Source organism: Acanthochromis polyacanthus, chromosome 13 (assembly GCF_021347895.1).
Source record: "Acanthochromis polyacanthus isolate Apoly-LR-REF ecotype Palm Island chromosome 13, KAUST_Apoly_ChrSc, whole genome shotgun sequence".
NCBI classification, from domain to species: domain Eukaryota; kingdom Metazoa; phylum Chordata; class Actinopteri; family Pomacentridae; genus Acanthochromis; species Acanthochromis polyacanthus.
In genome coordinates, this window is record NC_067125.1 from 4,995,863 (window position 1) to 5,019,247 (window position 23,385).

Here is a 23,385-nt window from a genome sequence, read left to right on the forward strand (position 1 = left end):
TTGAGTTTAGACAATAAATATGTATTGTGTCCCAGTGTCATCTGTGATGTATTTGCATTCATTCCAGTCCTCCGCAGTGAGCTGTAAATGCAGGTGGATTCAGTAGAAAATGTAAACATGCTTTAGGTTTTTCATAATTATGTTTTTTTCCTATTTACACCACATCTCTTGTGTTTCAGCCCTGGGCAGCCTCAGGTGTGTTTTCATGCCGAGGCTCAGACTGGCGTCGGTCCAGAGGCTGCAGCTCCGTCACATCGTTTTCTGCACAAAAAGAAGATTAAACTGTCAATTCAAAGACCGACAGTAACAAAACACAGCCTTGGGACGGAGCATGGCAGACATTTGTACTGAGACACTCCTTTATTTAGACACAAGAAATGGCATCGGCCCACATTCACGCCCAGCTAACCACTAGAAAGAACCTGAGTAAACAATGCCGAGCAAACAAACCACATGTATACGTTTTCAAAATGCACATTATTTCAAGTGGCAGCACCTCCCACAGGAAAACCTACTGCTCAGAGTTTGCTGATCTATAGCTCAGGAGACAACAATGTTCTTCTCATTTAGGCTTTGTTTTAGTTTGGATTTTGTCTGATATGATTCTCATTGTGTATACACACGTGGACAAAATTGTTGGTACCCCTCAGTTAAAGAAGGAAAAACCCACAATTCTCACTGAAATCACTTGAAACTCACAAAAGTAACAATAAATAAAAATGTATTGAAAATTAAATAATCAAAATCAGCCATCACTTTTGAATTGTTGATTAACATAATTATTTAAAAAAACAAACTAATGAAATAGGGCTGGACAAAAATGATGGTACCCATAACTTAATATTTTGTTGCACAACCTTTTGAGGCAATCACTGCAATTAAACGATTTCTGTATTTGTCAATGAGCGTTCTGCAGCTGTCAACAGGTATTTTGGCCCACTCCTCATGAGCAAACAGCTCCAGTTGTCTCAGGTTTGATGGGTGTCTTCTCCAAATGGCATGTTTCAGCTCCTTCCACATATGTTCAATGGGATTCAGATCTGGGCTCATAGAAGGCCACTTTAGAATAGTCCAACGCTTTTCTCTCAGCCATTCTTGGGTGTTTTTGGCTGTGTGTTTTGGATCGTTGTCCTGTTGGAAGACCCATGACCTGCGACTGAGACCAAGCTTTCTGACACGAGGCAGCACATTTCTCTCCAGAATGCCTTGATAGTCTTCAGATTTCATCGTACCTTGCACACTTTCAAGACACCCTGTGCCAGATGCAGCAAAGCAGCCCCAAAACATTACTGAGCCTCCTCCATGTTTCACCGTAGGGACAGTGTTCTTTTCTTCGTATGCTTGGTTTTTGAGTCTATGAACATAGAGTTGATGTGCCTTACCAAAAAGCTCCAGTTTGGTCTCATCTGTCCAAAGGACATTCTCCCAGAAGCTTTGTGGCTTGTCAACATGCATTTTTGCAAATTCCAGTCTCGCTTTTTTATGAGTTTTTTTCAGCAGTGGTGTCCTCCTTGGTCGTCTCCCATGAAGTCCACTTTGGCTCAAACAACGACGAATGGTGCCATCTGACACTGATGTACCTTGGCCTTGGAGTTCACCTTTAATTTCTTTGGAGGTTGCTCTGGGCTCTTTGGATACAATTCGAACGATCCGTCTCTTCAATTTGTCATCAATTTTCCTCTTGCGGCCACGTCCAGGGAGGTTGGCTACTGTCCCGTGGGTCTTGAACTTCTGAATAATATGAGCCACTGTTGTCACAGGAACTTCAAGCTGTTTAGAGATGGTCTTATAGCCTTTACCTTTGAGATGTTTGTCTATAATTTTTTTTCGGATGTCCTGGGACAATTCTCTCCTTCGCTTTCTGTTGTCCATGTTCAGTGTGGTACACACCTTTTCACCAAACAGCAGGGTGACTACTTGTCTCCCTTTAAATAGGCAGACTGACTGATTATGAGTTTGGAAACACCTGTGATGTCAATTAAATGACACACCTGAGTTAATCATGTCACTCTGGTCAAATAGTTTTCAATCTTTTATAGAGGTACCATCATTTTTGTCCAGGCCTGTTTCATTAGTTTGTTTTTTTAAATAATTATGTTAATCAACAATTCAAAAGTAATGGCTGTTTTTGATTATTTAATTTTCAATAAATTTTTATTTATTGTTACTTTTGTGAGTTTCAAGTGATTTCAGTGAGAATTGTGGGTTTTTCCTTCTTTAACTGAGGGGTACCAACAATTTTGTCCACGTGTGTACACACTCTCTCACACACAAAGATGTCATGATTACTTTGAACATAGACTAATAAAACATTTCACCCCTTCAGAAACTGCTGCCAATAGATGAGCTCTTCCTTACATACCTGTCTACTGGCTGCACCCAGAGGGAACTGGGCCATCGATTTAACATCCACTGAACAACAGCCAGTAGAATAATTGTGACCTTGGCCAACTTTCTCTACAGCCTTTTGGGCTCCATCTGTACCTGGATGTCAAAAATGTCATCTCCCCATTGTGTGGACCAAAATGTGACATCTTCAGCTTTGGAATGAGTTTCTTGTAGAAAGACTATATTAGCATTCTTCCCTTTACAGAACAAAAAGAAGCTTTTCCTCTTGGTTATATCTCTGAGACCCCTTGCATTAATAGATATGAAAGAAATGTCATCTTTTAGATGAAACATACAGCACAAAAACTGAATGGAGTTATCATAACTGTTTTAGAACAAAAATTAGGTGTTACGTAGAATACTTATCATTTGCAGTAGCAGAACCTTGAGAACATCAATTGTTCATCAAAAACTCACTTGCTTGCAGGCTTAGATGTCCTGCATTGATGTGACTATGGTATGACTCTCTGTCCATTAATGAAAGCATGGGGGCCTCGGAACATAGTCTTATGTCCTGCCTTCCTCGCTCGTTCAACTTTTGGCCAAACAGCCCGTCGTGCCTCTCTGTCAGTTTTGGTGAGATCTTCTGCAAAACAAATGTTGAGCTCTCTGCAGACGAGGTGTTGTTTGGTGGTTCGCCAGAGTTCATCTCTGAAGTGCCTTCCAGTGAAGTGCATGATGATCTGATGGGGACGGTCGGTGACGTTTGGTCCTAGACGATGCACAGAGTCAAGGATGAAGTTCATGTTCTCCTTCCAGTGTGGGACAATCTTTCCGAGGACGTCCTTGATGATCTGATGAATGTTTTCTTCCTTTTCTTCCTTCAGGCCATTTAGTCTTAGGTTCCATCTCCTTTGGTATCGCTCCATTTCTGCAGTTCTCTCTCCCAACTCTGTGTTTTTCTCTCTGAGTTTTTTCACTTCTATTGTCAATTCTTTGTTTTTTTCTTTGCATTCTTTAATTTCGGCTGAATTAAATTCAACTGCATTTGCGATGTTGCCCATGGTGATTGTGTTCTGTTTCAATTCTAATTTGAATTCCTCCATCATATTTTTAAGTGACCCAATCGCTGCCAGAATTGCAACAGTTGAGGCATTTCCATTCTCCTCTTCGACAGTAATGTTCTCCTCTCCTCTTTGTTTTTTCAGTGGAGCTGATGGTTTGGATGGAGATGCTAGAGAGTTCTTTACGCCTTTGGCGTTTGTTTCCATGTTCTCTGGTCCCGGGCCACAGTAATCGTGTTGTAGGAGAGCTTTAGCTTTACCGCTACTTTTAGCCATATTGTACGTCGTGTTCGGAGATACTTACAGAATACTGAACAGTTCTGACTTGACTTCGTTAGGTTTTACAGCCTTCATAGAGACATTACGTGAGTTTTGAGTCCGTATTATCCAATTTTCAAGGTTTGCTACTCGGAGCTGGTTACAGGGTGGCTGGTCCCTCCGCCATCTTGCCCGGAACCCCAATCCTCCGTGCACCATAGATATCTCAAGACGGAGTCAGCAGCGTCGTCACTTGGCGGCCATCTTAGGACAGGGGACTGCTCTGGCGCGTTGTACTGTAGTCAATGGTAAGGTGGATGATTTCCTCACTTTAACACTCATAACTCGCTCAATTCTTGATTGATGTACAAACGGTTTAGTTTATTACAAACCTTATTAACGTGGCTATGATCCAGGCTAAATTTCGAAATCGCAGCTTTTCGTTTTGAAAAATATGTCTTTTCTGCCTGGCTACTCAAGGCTGAGAACACAATCTGATTTTCAATTATTAGGTTTTCCTGAGACCAATGTTTTTTGAGAACCTAATCTTGAGGCGAAATTACATTCTTTGTGGGTGTGGTTGTATTTATTTGCTTGTTAAGATACTTTGATTGAGACCTTAGACCTATTGTTTGTATACATCTATGCCTGGATCAGTTAGCCTGCAGCCAGTTCAAACTTTTGAATGAAATCTACCCTACAAATGAGTTTCTAAGACTAAGATTTAATTTTGATGTAAATTACTGTGTGTTCTGTGATGTGGATGTTGAAAACCTGAACCATGTTTTTTTTCACTGCAATGTGGTACATCCCTTTTGGTGTGACTTAAGGAGCTGGTTACTTTCAAAAAACATTGTTTTCCCCCTGACAGAAGATTCTGTTATGTTTGGTGTGTTTAAGGATGACAAGAGTCTAGAATTTGTACTGAATGTATTATTGCTCTCGGGGAAATTCGTCATTCACAAGTGCAGGTATTTTAAATCTAGACCTTGGTTTCCTACTTTTTTGTAAATCTTTAAAATTGGTTGATAATAGGAAAGCCCTTCAATTGTTCTCTTTGTTAGAAAATTTTGATTTAATCTAAAATCCCCAGACAAAATTATTATTTTTTATTTATTACCTTTTCTCTCCTTCTTTTCTTTGTTTATTTGGATCTATTCTGATTGCTCGGTCTATAGCAGTGGTTTGGTGGTGATGATGATATCTATGTGCCTTGTTTGTGTATACTTGTTCTGAATATAATAATAATAAAAAGTTAGCCTGCAGCCGGAATGCATTGTGGGTAATGTAGGCACCAGGTTCATGAAAAGAAAACATCTCTGTTTGTTGTGCATTGATTTTGGTTGAGCTTTGTTTGTATCTGTGCATTAGAAAGCTGATAGTAATAAAGAAGTGCAATGCTAAATATTAAAATTACATTTACATCCATTTATGCTGAAAAAAGATGATATCTGGGTTCATTTTTTATTTTTTGGCAGTGGCAGCCTGAAGTTTAGAGAAGTGGAAGGTCCTTGCTGCAATCCTCAAACCAGCAGGATAAAATTCTGAAGATTACAATATAAGTATAAACCATAAATTAAGAATAGTAAGACGCTAAATAACCTTCGACTAAAAAGACAGCTAGCAGACAATTTTCATGCCTGAGATTTAGAAATAAATAAATTCAAAAGCTTAACATGATACTGTGCAGCTTGTTAGAGATATTGGTCATCAACCTTTAATCTTGTTTTTTTGAGAAGGCGAGATTAACTTAAAAATTGCCCACTCCATTGTTGTAACTTCAGTTGGTTATGGGACATTGCAAAAATTCTGGAAAATGATTTATTGAAAAGAGTGGGAACCCTGTTATTATTTTTTCTTTATTCATTATTTATTTTTTGTTCAAATGTCATTATTTTTTTCATTTTAGCATTACTTTTTTGTTATTTATTCATCATCATTTATTTATTTTGTCAGTTTGAATATTGTCAATATTAAAGATTGACAGTATAATATCTGTGTGTGTATAGCTATTTCTTTATTACCTATCTACTTAATATAATTTGTATATGAATTCAGTGGTTTTAATTATTCTTAAGTAAGCAGTAAAAGAAGTACATCTCTGACATTTATAACAAACCAAGCTGTTGTAAAATCGGTTGAAAATTGAGCAATCTACAGTGATTTTAAAATCCATGCTCCATTGACTTTAATGTTAGGAGTGATCGAGCAGCCCTGTCCCAAGATGGCCGCCATGTGGCGACGTTGCTCCCCATAGGCTGTCAGCGCTCATGAGCCATCTCGTGTTTGCCGTGCACAAGTCTCGTGACGTACTTCCGTTTGCGCCAGAGACTGGCAGATTTGTTTCCGGTTTACTTCCTACTCAAGCCATTGGGTGCGAGAATGAAACCGCAACCGACAAAAAGAAAGAAATACAACCTACGGGATGTGTTTAAACTCTAGCAAACACAAAGTGGCTCCAGTGAACATTGCTGTGTATCACCATCCAACCTGACAGAACTGGAGAGGATCTGCAAGGAAGAATGGCAGAGGATCCCCACATCCAGGTGTGAAAAACGTGTTGTGTCATTACCAAGAAGACTCATGGCTGTACGAGCTGAAAAGGGAGCTTCTACTCAATACTGAGCGCAGGGTCTGAATACTTCTGACCATGTGATATTTCAGTTTTTCGTTTTTAATAAATTTGCAAAAATTTCTACATTTGTTTTTTTTTCTGTCAAGATGGGGTGCTGAGTGTGCATTAATGAGAAATAAAATGAACTTTTTTGATTTTGGCAAATGGCTGCAATGACACAGAGAGTGAAACATTTCAAGGGGTCTGAATACTTTCCGTACCCACTGTAAATACATATTGACACATATATGCATAGACAACTGTCATGTAGCTTCATTGATAAAAAAAATGATTCATTATTCAAAGTTGGGAATTATCTCCTTTAAATCTAAAGTATGACTCCTGTAGCTAAAATAAGAATCCCAATTTTGTCTCCCAAGCTATAAGCAGAGCAATCTCTAGTAACATTTTCCTCTGGGCTGTTCAGTGAGCTGCTGTAATAACTTATGAAGTTTATCTTGTGTGAGTTCATCATTACTTTGATCACACTATTAATAAATGTACACCAGCTACAGATGCGTGCTTGCTGTTTCTGTACCTGGCATCTTTCTCCGGCGTCTCCAGGCCACTATCCTCCTGTAGGCCTTGTCCAGCAGCCACATGGCCAACATGAGGAGTCCAGCCAGACAGGCCAGAGCCAGAGCAGACACAGACAGGTACTGAAGATCCTCATACAGAACCTCTGGAAGACACAAGCACAGATTCACTTCAGACGCTGCTTCACGCCCTCTGAACACTGCAGTCCTCTGTCAGGTTGTTTACTGATGAATAGCTTTAAACAGGAAGACACAAGTCATTCCAGTCTTTCCCTTCCTTCACAGATAGCAGTGTTGTAAACGTTTGCATGAAATAGTCTGCAGTTGGACTACAGCAGTGTGAATCTTGCTGAACCAGAGTGCCCGGTGGTTTATTACTTTACTTTTCTTTCCGTCTTTAGTAGAATCACTGTTAGCGATAGATAGATAGATAGATAGATAGATAGATAGAAAATTCCTGTTGTATTTATAGTATAGTATGTGTTGTTTCCAAAACTAAAATGAAGGCTCCGTCTAACAACATGCAGTGTCGGTGAGTTCCTCTTGCTCGACTGTTTTGTGCGTCATACTTTCCTGCAAACATTTATCATGTTGGATCAAACAGTCAAGAGTCTGCCTCTACAGTCAGCAGAAATGTTTGGTAAACTCGGGCAGGGCTCCAGTCATCCTGACACAACCGTTGCCACACTCTCAGACAGACTGTGAAGCTTAATACTCTGGGTTTTATTTCATCCTTCAGTTTGGACCACCTTTGCTTGTTAAATCATGTTGAGGATTTTTTTTTTTTGTCTTGCTGTGTTTTCCTTTTTTTTCAGCTGCTTGAATTAGGCAACAGGTATGAAGTGAGATTTTACAATTCCCTTAAAGTTATGATTCTGGACTGTTCTCTAGTGACTCTAATGGAAAGGAAAATCACTGAGATGAAATGAGGCTTCTGCACTCACCGTTGACTTTCAGGACAAACCCGGTGTCCTTGCTGCTTCCTGCTGCCTCTGTGACAGTCACCACGTAGTATCCAGCATCCTGCAGCCGCAGGTCCAACAGGCCCATAGAACCGTTGTCGTACGGCTGCACTCTGCTGCTGTAATCCACCGTTATGTTGGTGTAAACCCCCGGCTGCCAAGTCCCTATAGTGCGGCTCACCGCTCCTGACATAAAGGTCCATTGTATGGTGGGGATCCCAGAGCAGGTAGCATCCACTGAGAAGAACACATCCTCCTGCACTGACCTGGTGAGGCTCCTCTGGGGAGAATGGATGGAGATGGCTCCAGCTGACAAAGAAAACAGCAGAAAGACGTGACGATGCAGACTTTAGCCAGCAAAGAGCATTAAAAGATACGAAACACTTCAGAAAAAGTAAAAGTTAATTCAAATGAATGTTCATTATGAAATAGTCTTTGTTTGTGATGGATTTATTGTTCGCTGCTGGCTATGTTTCTGTATTTCTTCAATGTGTTTGTCTTATTAGTCTGCCAAGGAGTTAAGTGACAATCGCCGCCCATTTGTTTGTTTGTCTGTCTGTCTGTCTGTCTGTCCGTCCGTCCGTCCGTCTGTCTGTTAGCAACAGATATGGATGAAATTTTCATGGAAGCTCAGAAATGACACAAGGACCAAAAGTTTAGATTTTGGCAGTGATGCAGCTCATAGTCTGGATCAATGAATTTGTTAAAGATTTCTGTATCATTGCGAGATAGTGGCATGGCGTCACTTGTAACCATGACAACAAGTGAACACTACATCAGCAGCCTGCTGACAATCACGATTGTGATCCTACTAAAAATCCACTGCTGAGGACTTATCAGGACTTTTCCGTCCGAAATCAAACAACTGAGCAGCCTTTGCGGAGTACTGTGCTCACTGACTGCTTCTGTTGTTCCTCTTTTGGCTGCTCTAGTTTGCATCTGATTTTCCTGTGCATTTTTTGAGCAGCCTTTGTAGTTAATCTTTAATTTGCTGGTTAGTTTCTTTTGAGTTTCTGTTATTCTTTGTTTTGTTAAAGTTTAACTTTTCCTCTTATTCTTGGTGGGCCTGTTTAACCCTCCTCTTATAGAAACTCATTTTAAAGTTAAAAAAAATCTTTAAAAAAATATTTTACGTATGAAGCTTCTTCTGCTTGGCTTAATTAGTGTAATCAACATATAAAATGGTTCATTTCACATACTTCTGGTTCAAATAGTGCTTAAATAAAGTTTATTTCCATTACAAATCCTCATTTGTCTTGATTTTAAATCAGTGGGTTAATTTATCGATGTCACTCCATAAAAAGAAAAATATTTCAAAATTTGAAATGAAATTTAAAAAAAACAATGTTATGTAAAACTATTATAATTCATATGTAGGTTTTTCCAATGTACATTAAAAAAAAACAGGCATTTTTTAATGAAAAACTAGTGAATTATCCCCGATGAACCGTGATCAATGAGAGGGAGGAAAGGTTGTTATGGAGTTATAAGAGATATAAGCAATGTATGTTGGGATTTTTTTGGTTCCTGGCACTTTTGGATGATTTAACATGCTCCAGGAACATCACTGCTGTTGCTGAGAAACAAAGATGAGATGAGATTAGATGAGATAAGATAAGATAAGATAAGATAAGATAAGATAAGATAAGATAAGATAAGATAAGATTTTTTTAATCTCAAAGGAAATGTTAGTGTCAGATTTTGCTCTGAATAAACAAAAAAGACACAACATAAAATATGCAGTGTCTCAAATGCAGAAAAGCAAAGCGATATAAGTACGATACATCACTGAAATAGAATAAACAAACCTGAATAAGACTACAATAGAACAGTACAAATTATAATAGAATGCATGGTAGTGAATGAAATATTGCACCTGAATAATGAGATGAAAATGAAATACTGCACATTACACATGAATTATGTTTCCTGTTTTCTGTTTGCATATACTTTACTTGCACAATTCTGTAAATGCTATCGTAGGATTTGTAAACAGATGGATGCTAGTGGCCAGAGCTTGTCTATTTAGATGTGAAAAGATATGAATGGAATATTGAAAAGATTATATTACAGCAGATAAAGGCCGGCTGAGAAAGCCCTAAAAATACTGTTGGCTGCACCATAAACACTCTTACCTCAAATTACTGTTCAACCTTCATGCAGATATATGTAGAGCAGAAATATGTCAGCGCATGACACAAAGCAGAGCCATAAAAGGAAAACATTTCACCACGACGCAGTTAGCTGCTGACAATCTCTGTGACTCATTTGCCTCAAATTCCACGTAGAGACAGAAATTAGTTACTCTGCTAGTTTCTCTGTTAAATTACAACCTTCTCAGAGGAATGAAACTAGCCGAACAAGATGAGAAGTGTGAATTTGCAGGAGTTTTGGTCTCGGGTCTAGTTTGGCAGCCCCTCATTAAATGTTTTCACACAGGTGTCAGTGGGGGATCTGGTTCTGCTGGTGGTGTGTTTGTTTAATGAAGCACAGGCAAAGAATTCCGCATGAGAATGTCTGCGCTGACTAAGTGTGAGAACAGTTCCTACCTGCTCGTCCACCGAAAAAGATTATGAAGCAATAAGCCTTTACAAATACTTACCTTGTCTTTTCGAAAAAAAAAATCGACTAAATAAATGTTCTTTAAAGCCTTTGAGGTTCATGATTGTAATTTTTCTGTGCAGTGTTACTGGCTTTAACTTTAATGTACTGGGAACTCTGATGGCTACATGGTGAAATGTACATCCAGAACAGGACTGTGCTGAAGTTAATTCAAAGAATCTCAGAGAATGTTGTGAGCTCCACCTCCCAGTTCAGAATCCTGCCAGGTTCTTAATTTCTGTAGAAGGAGCTGCACCCTTATGCTATGTATTTAGTGCTGAACAAATACAGGATTGTCCTGCTGGCTTGCTGTCAAACAACACAGTAAAACACAAAATGAGACGTGTGTCAGAGAGCTTACCTAAGTGACACATAAATAATGTGATGCTGAGAAACACAGCAACATCTTGCACATCCCAGAGCCTGAAATGCCACATTAGAATCCCAGACCCATTTGTCGAACCGCAGAAGAAGAACCTCCTCCAGGTTGTTTCACATTCTGAGGCCTTCTTCCCTCTGTTGTCCACCGCAGCTTTTCCTCGTTCCCACAGTTTCCTCGTCCTCTTTGCTCTCACTGCAGTTTGTGTGCGCTCTCCTTGTAATGTTTGTGAGAAAGTCCAACAGCGCGTGTCACAGAAGTGCTGCACTTTCCCTCCTCTCTCAGGACTGTGCTGGATCTCTCCTCATACCTGCGCAAGTCAGTGCCAGCCAGCCCACACCTATCAGACAGGTTCAGCCGGAGATTACAAAGCAAACATGTACCAAGCGCTTGTGTGACCTCACACTCAGACACACCTGAGGGAGGAAAGCTGGAGAGCAAAAAGTCAGTAGCTATGTCTTTCTCAGTTTACCCACAGTTCCCACTGAGCCAACACTCACGGGGCTGCACACAGACGCACTTTAGCAAAATGAAACCAGGACAGGTTGAATCATCCGGTATTTTCATGCTGTGACACACCTGGTAAAACGTGTCCAACAAGAAGTGTTTATGCACATGTATGCACTAAATAACACAACAGACACCATCACAGTGAACTGACATCAAGCTGCTTGATTCTGTGTTTGTGTGGTCTCACTATGGGTCTTCACTGTTAATTTCTACTTAAATCTAATTCATTAATTTTAATTAATTTAAATAATTAGTTAATTTCTAATGAATCTGGTTTAATTGAACATGAATTTAAACTTTCAAACAACTCATGGTGTTTCTTGTTATGCTGACATTTTTACATGAAATTGTGCAAGTTGGTATTCTAACTACAATAGTGAAAAAGTCAAGTTAGGACATGTTTATAGTTATGAGGTAAAATCATTAAAATGTGTTACATTCATATACTTTCTTGTCACAAATCGATATCTGAATAAAATAAATCACACATGCATGTAGACTCGATTTAGTGAAAATAGAAAACAAGTGTTTTCTCTGAAGGAGACAACTTGTTTATTGGTTATGAATCAGCTACAGGATGAATGTGCGAATACATTTGTGGAAAAATGTAAAATTTCACCAACCCCCAACCCTAGTTTACTAATACTATGTAGAATAAAGCCTTGAGCCGTTGTATATTTACTTTCTATATACATAACGATATAGTCATTACTGCACAATACAGTTATTTTTTTCGGATGAAAAATTGAAGAGGTGACATCTGAATTCTTGAAAAAGCCAAAAAACAAAAAAACAAAAATCAACCAAGCAAACTAGATGTCAATTGTGGAATATATATTTATTTAGGTTTTTTTTTTTTTTGCTATTTTTTCTTGCATTGCTGCCATTCTTTTTCTTCTTGTTGTTGTTCTTCTTTGAATTATTTTTTTTTCACAATAGACACGATATTTTATTATCCTAGCAAATTCACCCTTCTTTAATTGACTTTTTTCTAAAGCACCTAGAGGCGCAACCATGGAAAGTGCCAGAGTGCTATTCAAATAAATAAACATTGAACTTTATTGATATACTTGCTTGAGAATTTAAATGGACACCATTGGAGTGATATTTTTTGGAATATTTATTAAACATTTATTAAACATTGTATTTACTTTTCTTTCTCAAATTAGCTATTTAATGTAATGCTTCATGTTGAATCACTTTTCAAAATTATTTTTGATTAAATTCAGCTCAGCGTTTTTAGTGACGTAAATGAACAGGTGAAGATAAAGTTTTATTGAAAAAACGTCAGTTGTCCCAAAGTGCTGCCGCTGGGGATTTTAAGGGCATTTAGCTCGAAATTTTCATGAATTGTTACAAACCGTAGTGTTAGAAGTTGATTTTAGTTTAGGTAGGAGCTGTTTGGGCGCGTGTTTTTACACGTTGCAAGCTGTTTTCGGTGTTTTGTTGGTCGGTTTAATTTTACTGTCGATGTTCGGCCCGTTTAACGGTGAGGTGAGGCCCAAGAAGTCTGCGCCATTTCGTCAAGGTCAGTTGCAGGTGCAGTGACTCTTAGCTCCGAGTTAAATAGAGTACTACTTAACGGAGTGGACGACAACATTTGGTAAGTTCAATTGTCCTATACAGCTGCACATTTTTCTGTCGCGTTAACTATTTAGACGACTGTAGCTGAATTAGCAGTTGTGTGACGCAGCAGAATTAGCAGTTAGCTAACTAGCATGCTAAACGTAGGCCCGCTTCGGTTTTTTTTATGTTTTATATGTGATTTTCAACATATTAAGTTATCGGCTAATATATTAATGAGTTTTTTGGAGTTTGTGGACTTGTCAGCTCCCTGCATGAGCTTCAGTTTAGTACGGGTTCATGTGAGTGGTAGTGGTGCTGCGACCTTCATTAATTAACGTTATTTTTACCGTCATAACTGGCACTTCTGGTGCTCATATCAAGGACTAGTTACTGCTTCAAGTCTGTTTTTCATTATTACACAGTTGATCCAGGACTGTTGAATTTAATTAGTACGACCTTCCACGGTAAGCAGCTGGTTAGTTAATACTGATCGTGTGTTTGCTGATTGGTTAGTGTTGAGCAGCAGAACATGAAGTGTGTAGTTATCTGTCCTCTCCACGAGAGACCGCTGGAGGAGCTCCGTTTGTTGTGAATCGGGAAAATACATGTTTTTCCTTAAAATCCCCACTTTATTCTGCTTCATGAAGTTAACCGAAATATCGTATATACATATATGTAGGGTTTTTACGTGTTGACTAATGTGTATGTGAAGAAAGATTAGTTTATTTGCAGTTTCAGTTTCTCTGCTTCCTATTGGTCTAAAACGTACCACGTGTCCAGGAAGACACACAGCGGTGCATTTGCGAACATTCGTTGATTTAATTTACTGCAACAAAACAACACAAGTGTTGCATGAAGTTGTTGTACATCGTTAGTATTTTGTATGATGAGTTAAAATCTGTGATTAGTCTGTAATTTTTATTTTCCAAACCTCGACTTAGATTGACGGTGTAGAGAATGACCCCGTTTCCTCCGACGTGTTCCCGGTATCGCTTCTCGGCCTTTTGGCTAAGATCAAGTGTAGTATCTGTTCTTATCAGTTTAATATCTGATACGTCCCCTACCCGGGGACCATATATTAAATTGATTTTTGGAACAGGGAGATGGAATAGGGGCTTGCTCCGTCCACTCCACGCATCGACCTGGTATTGCAGTACTTCCAGGAATGGTGCACCCCCACAATGGATGTTGAAAATAAATATGGGAAGTTAAGCTACAATTGAAACCACTGAAGTTAAATTTTAACAACTGCAATAAATACTATATTTATTTTGTCACTGCACACGTGTAACTGTGGATGACAGATATTTAGACTTTAGTCCTGGTGTCATTGATCTCTGATTATTCAAAATTGAATATAATGATGCCTGTAGTGATGGCTAGTGATGGGAGATCGAGGCTTTGATGAAGCTTCAACACTTTATCCAATACCTGCTTCATTACTCGAGGCTTCACTGACACTCAGTGCTCGAGTAGGACATCTAGTGGTCAATAAAATGAAGTGCAATTGATTCATGTTTCTGATTGGTTCATGGATTGTTTTGGATTTGATTCGCCATGCACGTTCCTGTTCCACTACATTAGATGATTGTATCTGTTATAGTGGCTACAATAATAATAATATTACCAGCAATAATAATGACAATAACTACTGAAGAGCCTGTTTCTTATCTGCCATGTCTGTCTGTAACCCTATATACTCTTCACTGATATTCTGTGTTATGAAACATTTAAACGGTGCTGCTACATTCATGAGATGTGCTCTATAAGTACAGACTGATGCAATTTTCACATGAGGCTGGTGCAAATACAGATTATATTATGGATTTTGGCAAAGTATGTCTTGGGTTAACTGGTAAAGAGGGTGTGCTTGTGTAACAGGATATGATTTTTTTAAACAATGTATTAACAGTTTTTGTATGCAGGTACATATATGCATTGCAGTATACCTTACAAGACTTACTCAGTTATGCAAATATTTTTAACCATAATGTGGTACTTGCACATTAAACAGATCCTCATAAAATAAGGAAATGAAGAGAAAAAGATGGGGGGGGAATGAAATAAACATGTTCTCATACATGCAAATACATAAATACAGTAGCTTATACAGAACAGCAGGTAATCCTGTCATTCCTCTCATTCTGGCAGTTCCACGAGGTTTACATCACAGCTGTTCATTCCACCTCATCACTTTCATCTGTTAAATTCATGGATTTCAAAAAAGCAATAAAGGGTCCCCACGCTTTCTCAAGCAAATCCTGTCTCCCTTTTCGTACATGTGTCACTCTTTCTAGAGGAAAGGTTATTAACATCTGCCTCACCCAGTCTACTAATCTTGGTATGCAAGTTTTTTCCAAAAAAATGTTGTAATGTAATGTTTTTTAATGCAGGAGGCTTGAATCTATTATTATACGCTCACTCTTGGTGTACTTATGTCACCTTGGATAAAGTCCCAAAATAAAGTGAGCAGGGTTCATTGTAATATTTTTAGAAATAATATTTTCTATTGTTTGTTAAATCTTCCCCCAGAATTTTTTTAACCTTTGGGCAATCCCACATACAATGGTATAAAGTTCCGTTTGCCTCATTACATTTAACACATAAATCTGGGATGTTGCTGTTAAATTAATTTAATTTAAATGGTGTAGTATATGTTCTCAACAACCATTTGTATTATAGCAATTTAAATCAGGTATTGATTGATTGAGTGTGGGCTTTGGTGCAAATCAGTTCCCAGTCCTCTGATGTTATGTCCATCTTTAGATCTTCTTTCCACTCTTTTCGTTTTTTTAACAGTCGTAGTTACCTTGATATCAGGCAGCAAATGGAAATTATGCCATACACAGGACCTTTTCCTGATTGGCTCCTGCTGCAGATCTATCTATCTATCTATCTATCTATCTATCTATCTATCTATCTATCTATCTATCTATCTATCTATCTATCTATCTAACTAGCCAGCTAGCTAGCTATCTAGCTATACACTACTAACTGTCAAAGCAACGAACGGCAGCAACAAAACCAACCTACTCTGCGGAAAATCAGTCAAATAAACGACACTCTGGGATCTCCTATCCCGGAACACACTCAATCCCGCCGAGTGATTCACAAAACAAACCGAACCAATCAGGTGATTCGAAGCAGTTGAGTGCTTCAAACGTCACTGAAGTGATTCAAACGTCACGAGTCACATGACCAAATCAAGCGTCGGCACAGTGGCTCGATACGATTGCTTCATGAGCTACCGCGCATGTGTTGAAGCCTTGGGTATCAGAGGACCATCACTAGTGATGGCTGATTGAGGCTTTGTTGAAGCTTCAACACTTTATCCAATACATGCTTCGTTACTCGCTTCACTGACACTCAGTGCTCAAATAGGACATCTAGTTGTCAATAAAATGAAGTGCAATCGATTCATGTTACTGATTGGTTCATGGATTGTTTTGGATTTGATTCGCCATGCACATTCCTGTTTCACAACATTAGATGATTGTATCTGTTATAGTGGCTACAATAATAATAATATTACCAGTAATAATAATGACAATAACTACTGAAGAGCCTGTTTCTTATTTGCCATGTCTGTCTGTAACCCTATATACTCTTCACTGATATTCTGTGTTATGAAACATTTAAATGGTGCTGCTACATTCATGAGATGTGCTCTATAAATACAGACTAATGCAATTTTCACGAGGCTGGTACAAGTACAGATTATATTATGGATTTTGGCAACGTATGTCTTGGGTTAATTGGTAAAGAGGGTGTGCTTGAAAACAGATCAGTGGGTGTGCTTGTGTAACTGGATATGATTTTTTTTAACAATGTTATTAACAGTTTTTGCATCCAGATACATATATGCATTGCAGTATACATTACAAGACTTACTCAGTTATGCAAATATTTTAACCATAATGTGGTACTTGCATATTAAACAGATCCTCATAAAATAAGGAAATGAAGAGAAAAAGATGGGAAAAAATAAAATAAACATGTTCTCATACACGTAAATGCTTAAATACAGTACTTTATACAGAACAGCAGGTAATCCTGTCTTTCCTCTCATTCTGGCAGTTCCACGAGGTTTACATCACAACTGTTTATTCCACCTCATCACTTTCATTTGTTAAATTCATGGATTTCACGAAAGCAATAAAGGGTCCCCACGCTTTCTCAAACGAATCCTGTCTCCCTTTTCGTACATATGCCACTCTTTCTAGAGGAAAGGTCTGCCTCACCCAGTCCACTAATCTTGGTATGCAAGGTTTTTTCCAAAAGAGTGCAAGTAATTTTTTAGCATGCAGGAGGCTTGAATCTGTTATTATACGCTCACTCTTGGTGTACTTATGTCGCCTTGGATAAAGTCCCAAAATAAAGTGAGCAGGGTTCATTGTAATATTTTTAGAAATAATATTTTCTATTGTTTGTTTAATCTCCCCCCAGAATTTTTTAACCTTTGGGCAATCCCACATACAATGGTATAAAGTTCCCTTTGCCTCATTACATTTAACACATAAATCTGGGATGTTGCTGTTAAACTTAATTAATTTAACTTAATTAATATGTTCTCAACAACCATTTGTATTGTAGCAATTTAAATTGGGTATTTATTGATTGAGTGTGGGCTTTGGTGCAAATCAGTTCCCAGTCCTCTGATGTTATGTCCATCTTTAGATCTTTTTTCTGCTCTTTTCGTTTTTACATCTCAAGTCTCAGTTGAACTTGACACTAACAGATTATATAGTTCTGATATAGCCCCTTTGTTTAAGTTGTTTTAATACGTCATTTTTTCTATATTACATATTGGGGGCCTGGTTAAAACATTGTTTTGGCTGGTTCTAATAAAGCTTCTAAGCTGAAGAAATTTGAAAAAATATTTTTTGTCTATGTCATACTTGCATTTTACCTTCTCAAAGGACATTATGCTGTCTGATTGGGGCAAATATAGGTCTCTAATATTTTCTAACCCTTTTAATGCCCATTGTCGAAATACAGCATCTGCCTTCCCTGGTGCAAAACGTTGGTTTCCCCAGATTGGAGTATATTGAGACAGCACATCAGGTTCCCAAATAAATTTCTTCACTTCAAACCAGATTTTAACCATGTTTTTAACAATTGGATTATCAGTTTGTTTCATTAGATTTCTTAATGTGGCCGAATATATATGAGGGCAAAGTTAAACTTAAACATTCTGACTCCATTTCTTTCCACTGTGGGACATCTTTTGTTGCAAAATAGAATTTAATAGACCGCAGTTGTGCTGCCCAGTAATACAGGGATATGATTTTTTATTTAGAAATAATTTATCAACAGTTTTTCCACTCAAGTGGTTTCTTCTTTTGCTGACTATCTTCTCAGCCCTGGAAAAAACCTGTTCACGCAGCATACACTGGACCTGTGAAACAATCACTTACCAAAGTCAATCATAATTTGAATGCAGTCAAGTAATTTTCCATTCCATTGAAATTGGGCATTGGCTCCAACACAGGCATGCACATCAAGGACAACAATAGTGTAATTATATTTTCTACAGCAACATCATTGTACATGAAGGCGTGCCCTGAGTTTTCCAATGTAAATACAGGTAAAATAGAAATATCAGTCGTAAATACAATTTGTGCAACCAAAATTGAGAAAAATATGCACACTGATTGTGCATATGAGGTAGACAATTAGGCTTGTAGACAGCTTTAGCAGAGCCTGGATAGCTCAGTCGGTAGAGCATCAGACTTTTAATCTGAGGGTCCAGGGTTCAAGTCCCTGTTCAGGCGAGACATGTTTTAAACTGACAAAAAGTAAAAGTTGTGCAAGACAGTTAAATTCGTACCTGTGCCGACATTCAACACAATAACCTACAAGATGTACAGGCTGCACTGAACATCATATTCAATTAACTATGTAGAAGCTGTCTATCAAACAGACATTTAAAAATTCAGTCATATGGGAGACGCCAGTGTTTACAAATAGTGACGTCACGAAGTCACGTGATTACGGCGCTGGTTGGCAAGAGGAACCAGAGGAACAATGGCTGATGATAGCAATGCGAACTATCCTTTCGTGAAATTGTCCGATTATGCTCAATCCTTTTCACCTGAGGCCCGACAAATATACGTGAGTAAGCTGAGACATCAGGGAAACAGTAAAACCTTGCCAGATCCCTACAATTTGAAGACTGGGCGGGTTGACGATCCTTCATTCTGGCCGGACATTTCCTTCACCGACATTTATTTTTAATTGATTGACACCGCTGGGCAGTTCACCCACCCAAAAATATATAATTATGAATTAAAAATAATATATCTTCTGTTAATCTTCAACAAGATGTCAAAGAAACGTCAAGAAGTTGCTGTATTTTTTGTCTCCAGTATGGCTTCTATGTAACAGTAACAGACGCACAGCATTGGTGATCGAAAATAGGACAATTCTAAAAAACGATCGCTAGACGCATACAGAAACAAATATGGTTACAAATAGGAGGCTGTTGGCTTAAGGAGATGTTATTGAATATGCTTCATTCGACTTTAGTATACTTTCATCGCCTAAAAAGCGATCGGTAACACATGACAACACTGAACCAAACCGAAAGTGTAGAGATCGCTTCACGCGAAGGATGCGACACTAAATCAATATCTTTTGGTAAATACGCTCAAAGTTAGACATACTAAACATGCTAAACTGTTGAATAGTTTACCTGAAGAAAAGTGGGAGCCACAAACACGATCTCTGCTGCTTACTGGGGTACAATTTTTCCTGTTGATGGCTGAAGCCACCGCCATCTTCTCTCTCCTGACGTCGGTATTCGGTGAAATTGCTTCGTACAACCAACAACTACACACGCTATTACCACTGTGGTAAATACATGAGCAATTTCATTCATGAAAAGCGATAACTTTACGTATTTGTTTCAAACCCGATACCGTTCTCGTAGCAAGCCGTTATGTTACTGCCGGTTCTTGCCAACCAGTAGCAGTCTTGTACCACGTGACCAGAGCAAATGACGACACGCTGGCGTCTCCCATTGAATCTATAGACACATTTTCAACTGGGCTGAACTATGACACAGGTTCTATCTTGTGCTAATATCTATGATATACTCTTTTAGATGTTAGTTTGAGAGAAAACCTGAGCACTTGAATAAAAAGCAATGTGGTTCTTGAAGACATTTAATTTCTGCAGTTGTAACTGACTGTTAGAGAGTCTCAGACAGTCACCTCTAATTCACATGCTAATGACTAGTTAACAACCTAAGAGTGACGATCCTCGAGGTGTGAATGGTTGTGAAACTGCCAGGTCACTGCTGACCCAAGATGTTAATGGTGGTGATCAATAGTTCTGATACTCATTGGTGTAGAGATGGCTGTTCTAGTTGAACATAGATCCAGAATATGACATCAAGTCAATTTCTGTTATCGAGAATCAGTGTAATGTTTAGTTCCCTCAGGATTAATAAAGTATCTATCTATCTATCTATCTATCTATCTATCTATCTATCTATCTATCTATCTATCTATCTATCTATCTATCTATCTATCTGTCTATCTATACACTACGAACTGTCAAAGCAACTAACGGTAGCAACAAACCCAACCCCTACTCTGCGGAAAATCATTCAAATAAACGACACGAATGGGATCTCCTATCCTGGAACACACTCAATCCCGCCAAGTGATTCACATAACAAACCGAACCAATCAGGTGATTCGAAGCAGTTAAGTGCTTCAAACGTCACTGAAGTGATTCAAACGTCACGACTACTTTATTGATCCCCAAGGGGACACTTGCAAGTGTGGCAAAGGTTCTGGAGAGGAAAATGCATTTCAAAGGTATATAATTAGTACCTAGTTTATTCAGTACACTTTAATACAGTTAATGAAGTCTCATACAACAGTCCTGAAACAAATCCTCCTTTGATGAAGGTTACTTTGTTCTAGTTTTATAGAAGTGGTTACAGAATGGCCGTATGATAGTGATGGGGCTGCACTACTGTTGAATTGTTATACTATACATTATGATGAAACAGTCAGTGCAGTTGAGCCTCCAGAGCAGCAGGTGGCAGCAGCAAGACAGTCAGTTTCCTATGACCAATGAAGAAAGAAACAGGAAGTGGTCATAATGTGAGCAGCTAAACGTTCCTTTGTGTGTTTATGTTCTTTTTTCTGATGATCAGGTGTGGATCAAACAGATTTTGGGGGCAGTGTCATTTAGCTTTGATACAGATGAACTTCCTTGTGGGCTGGTAGTGATTTGTGAGCGGGTAAATAGATGAAATGTGTGATTTGTAGGTTAGCTTTTGACATGCAAATACAGCATTGCATGATGGTAAATGTAGTCATGTATATTTGAGACAAAATGTGAATAATGTTGACCAACCTTTCCACAAAGCTTCCTTTTCTTGTATTGACATGATGTATAGAGTGTGAGCCCTCCGCAGCCTGTGGTTTAGTGAATCAGTAGAGCGTGATATCCATGATTGAGCTGGGTTTGTGTGTGAATGAGGCTGCCATGTGTCGGCTGTACAATTCATACTTACCTGGCAGGGGAGATACCATGATCAAGAAGGTGGTTCACCCAGGGCGAGGCTCAACCATTGCACTCCGGTTGTGCTGACCCCTGCGAATTCCCCAAATGTGGGAATCTCGACTGCATAATTTCTGGTAGTGGGGGACTGCGTTCGCGCTCTCCCCTGATAACTTGTTAAATGGAAAGAGAATGACTTCATAAATAGCTTTGAAACAAAGAAATGGTATTAAGTAATATTTCTTTGTTTAGTGTCTAAGAAATGTTGTGTACTTTTGGTGGTCTCAATTATTTTGAGAATCAAATATTAACAGTTTCTTGTGTTAACAGGCATTTTTTTTTACAAGACATAAGAGTTGGTTCGGTCTGGTTGACCCCAAACATTCAGATGAGCAACAGTAATCATCAGCAGGTAATAAACAACAACAGTGTTGCATTTGTTCACTCAGCCCCAAATCAGTACGACTTCATAAAGCCCTTTTCAGACATGCACTCCGTTTTGTTAATCTGGCAGTTTCTGTGTGTAATCTATTTGCAGTTTCCGTTTCTCTGCTTCCTGTTGGTCTAAAACATACCACGTGTCCAGGAAGACACACAGAGCTGCATTTGCAAACGTTAGTTGATTTAATTTGCAGCAACAAAACACCAGTGTTTCATGATATTATTGTACACTGCAGGGCTGTACGCTTAGCTTTTTTGTTTTTGGCAAATGGCTGCAATGACACAGAGAGTGAAAAATTTCAAGGGGTCTGAATACTTTCCATACCCACTGTATATAATGCTCTTTGTGAGTGGGCTTTTAGTACAGTTTGAGTCACAGTAGGTGCAACAAATACAATCTGTAATTTTAGATAACTCTTCCATCCACTGTATCCATTTAGACATGTGGTTGGTTGGCTAAAGTCGACCTCTGTGATCTGATTGGTCGTCTAAAGTCAGTGGTGGAAAGTCTCCAATCGTGGTATTATTTAAACCAATCAGAACACAGGATTGTCTACAGTCACTCTAAACCAATCAGAACACAGGATTGTCTACAGTCACTCTAAACCAATCAGACCACAGGATTGTCTACAGTCACTCTAAACCAATCAGAACACATGATTGTCTACAGTCACTCTAAACCAATCAGAACACATGATTGTCTACAGTCACTCTAAACCAATCAGACCACGGGATTGTCTACAGTCACTCTAAACCAATCAGAACACATGATTGTCTACAGTCACTCTAAACCAATCAGACCACGGGATTGTCTACAGTCACTCTAAACCAATCAGAACACATGATTGTCTGCAGTCACTCTAAACCAATCAGACCACAGGATTGTCTACAGTCACTCTAACCAATCAGACCACAGGATTGTCTACAGTCACTTTAAACCAATCAGAACACAGGATTGTTTACGGTCACTTTAAACCAATCAGAACACAGGATTGTCTTCGGTCACTGTAGACTCTAAGCCAATCAGAAGACAGGATTGTTTATAGTAACAGTAAAGAAAACAATTGTCTGTATTTACTGTGGAATCTCAACCAGTCACTTTTTCTATCAGTATTAATAATATACTGCCATGTGTATGTTACTAGTTACCACAGCGTTTTATTTTAAGTGAAAAAGATTAATCTTGTTTACATGTGCACTGATTAGCATGGACATGATACATAACATGTAATTGAATAATGTAATTATAAATGCCTTACATAAATGCCCCTGTACATGAGATTCTGCTGATATTAGTGATGTCAGCAATTGTTGAAATGTTGACCAAAGACTGTATTTTTAGTAGAAGTAAGGAGACATCCACATATATACACTTACAGGAAGTTTGTGGGATCACGTGAACGCACTTGTTTGCTCCTTTTTCCATTTTCGCTGGTCAGCAATTAAGAATTTGTGGAAACTGACTGTGTCTTCATTAAAATTTCTGTAGCAGTCTGCACATATTGAACCTTTGAAATGGCTGCTCAGGCGATTTTTGAGGTTAAAATTATAAAAATTGCCTGGTTTGAAACATGAAAAATAATTATAATTCAGGCAAAAATATTTT

General features: G+C 38.5%; 1 protein-coding gene and 3 non-coding genes across 4 annotated transcripts; 3 read left to right on the forward strand and 1 right to left on the reverse strand.

The window, feature by feature from the left end:
- LOC110969234 (V-set and transmembrane domain-containing protein 5) lies at nt 1-11,129 on the reverse strand. Its single transcript, XM_022219281.2, has 4 exons — nt 10,725-11,129; nt 7,745-8,071; nt 6,803-6,946; nt 1-261 (listed from the first exon to the last, which is right to left on the reverse strand). Exons 1-4 carry the CDS (start codon nt 10,798-10,800, stop codon nt 176-178), a joined length of 633 nt encoding a protein of 210 aa, XP_022074973.1. The 5' UTR covers nt 10,801-11,129; the 3' UTR covers nt 1-175.
- Nucleotides 11,130-13,806: 2,677 nt separating this feature from the next.
- Nucleotides 13,807-13,997, forward strand: LOC127536944 (U2 spliceosomal RNA). Its single transcript, XR_007946197.1, has one exon. It is a non-coding gene; the product is annotated as a U2 spliceosomal RNA (small nuclear RNA).
- A 4,522-nt stretch (nt 13,998-18,519) lies between these two features.
- On the forward strand, nt 18,520-18,592 carry trnak-uuu (transfer RNA lysine (anticodon UUU)). The gene has a single exon. It is a non-coding gene; the product is annotated as a tRNA-Lys (tRNA).
- A 2,751-nt stretch (nt 18,593-21,343) lies between these two features.
- On the forward strand, nt 21,344-21,507 carry LOC127536939 (U1 spliceosomal RNA). The gene has a single exon (XR_007946191.1). It is a non-coding gene; the product is annotated as a U1 spliceosomal RNA (small nuclear RNA).
- The last annotated feature ends 1,878 nt before the right edge of the window (nt 21,508-23,385 follow it).

What these genes read in the sequence shown, in the direction of transcription:
- LOC110969234 (XM_022219281.2), bottom strand. Translation starts at nt 10,800, where the DNA reads ATGTGGCATTTCAGGCTCTGGGATGTGCAAGATGTTGCTGTGTTTCTC. An exon ending in ATTATTTATGTGTCACTTAG is followed by an intron (nt 8,072 to 10,724) that starts GTAAGCTCTCTG and finishes TTTCTTTGTCAG; the next exon opens with CTGGAGCCATCTCCATCCAT. An exon ending in GTTTGTCCTGAAAGTCAACG is followed by an intron (nt 6,947 to 7,744) that starts GTGAGTGCAGAA and finishes TGTGTCTTCCAG; the next exon opens with AGGTTCTGTATGAGGATCTT.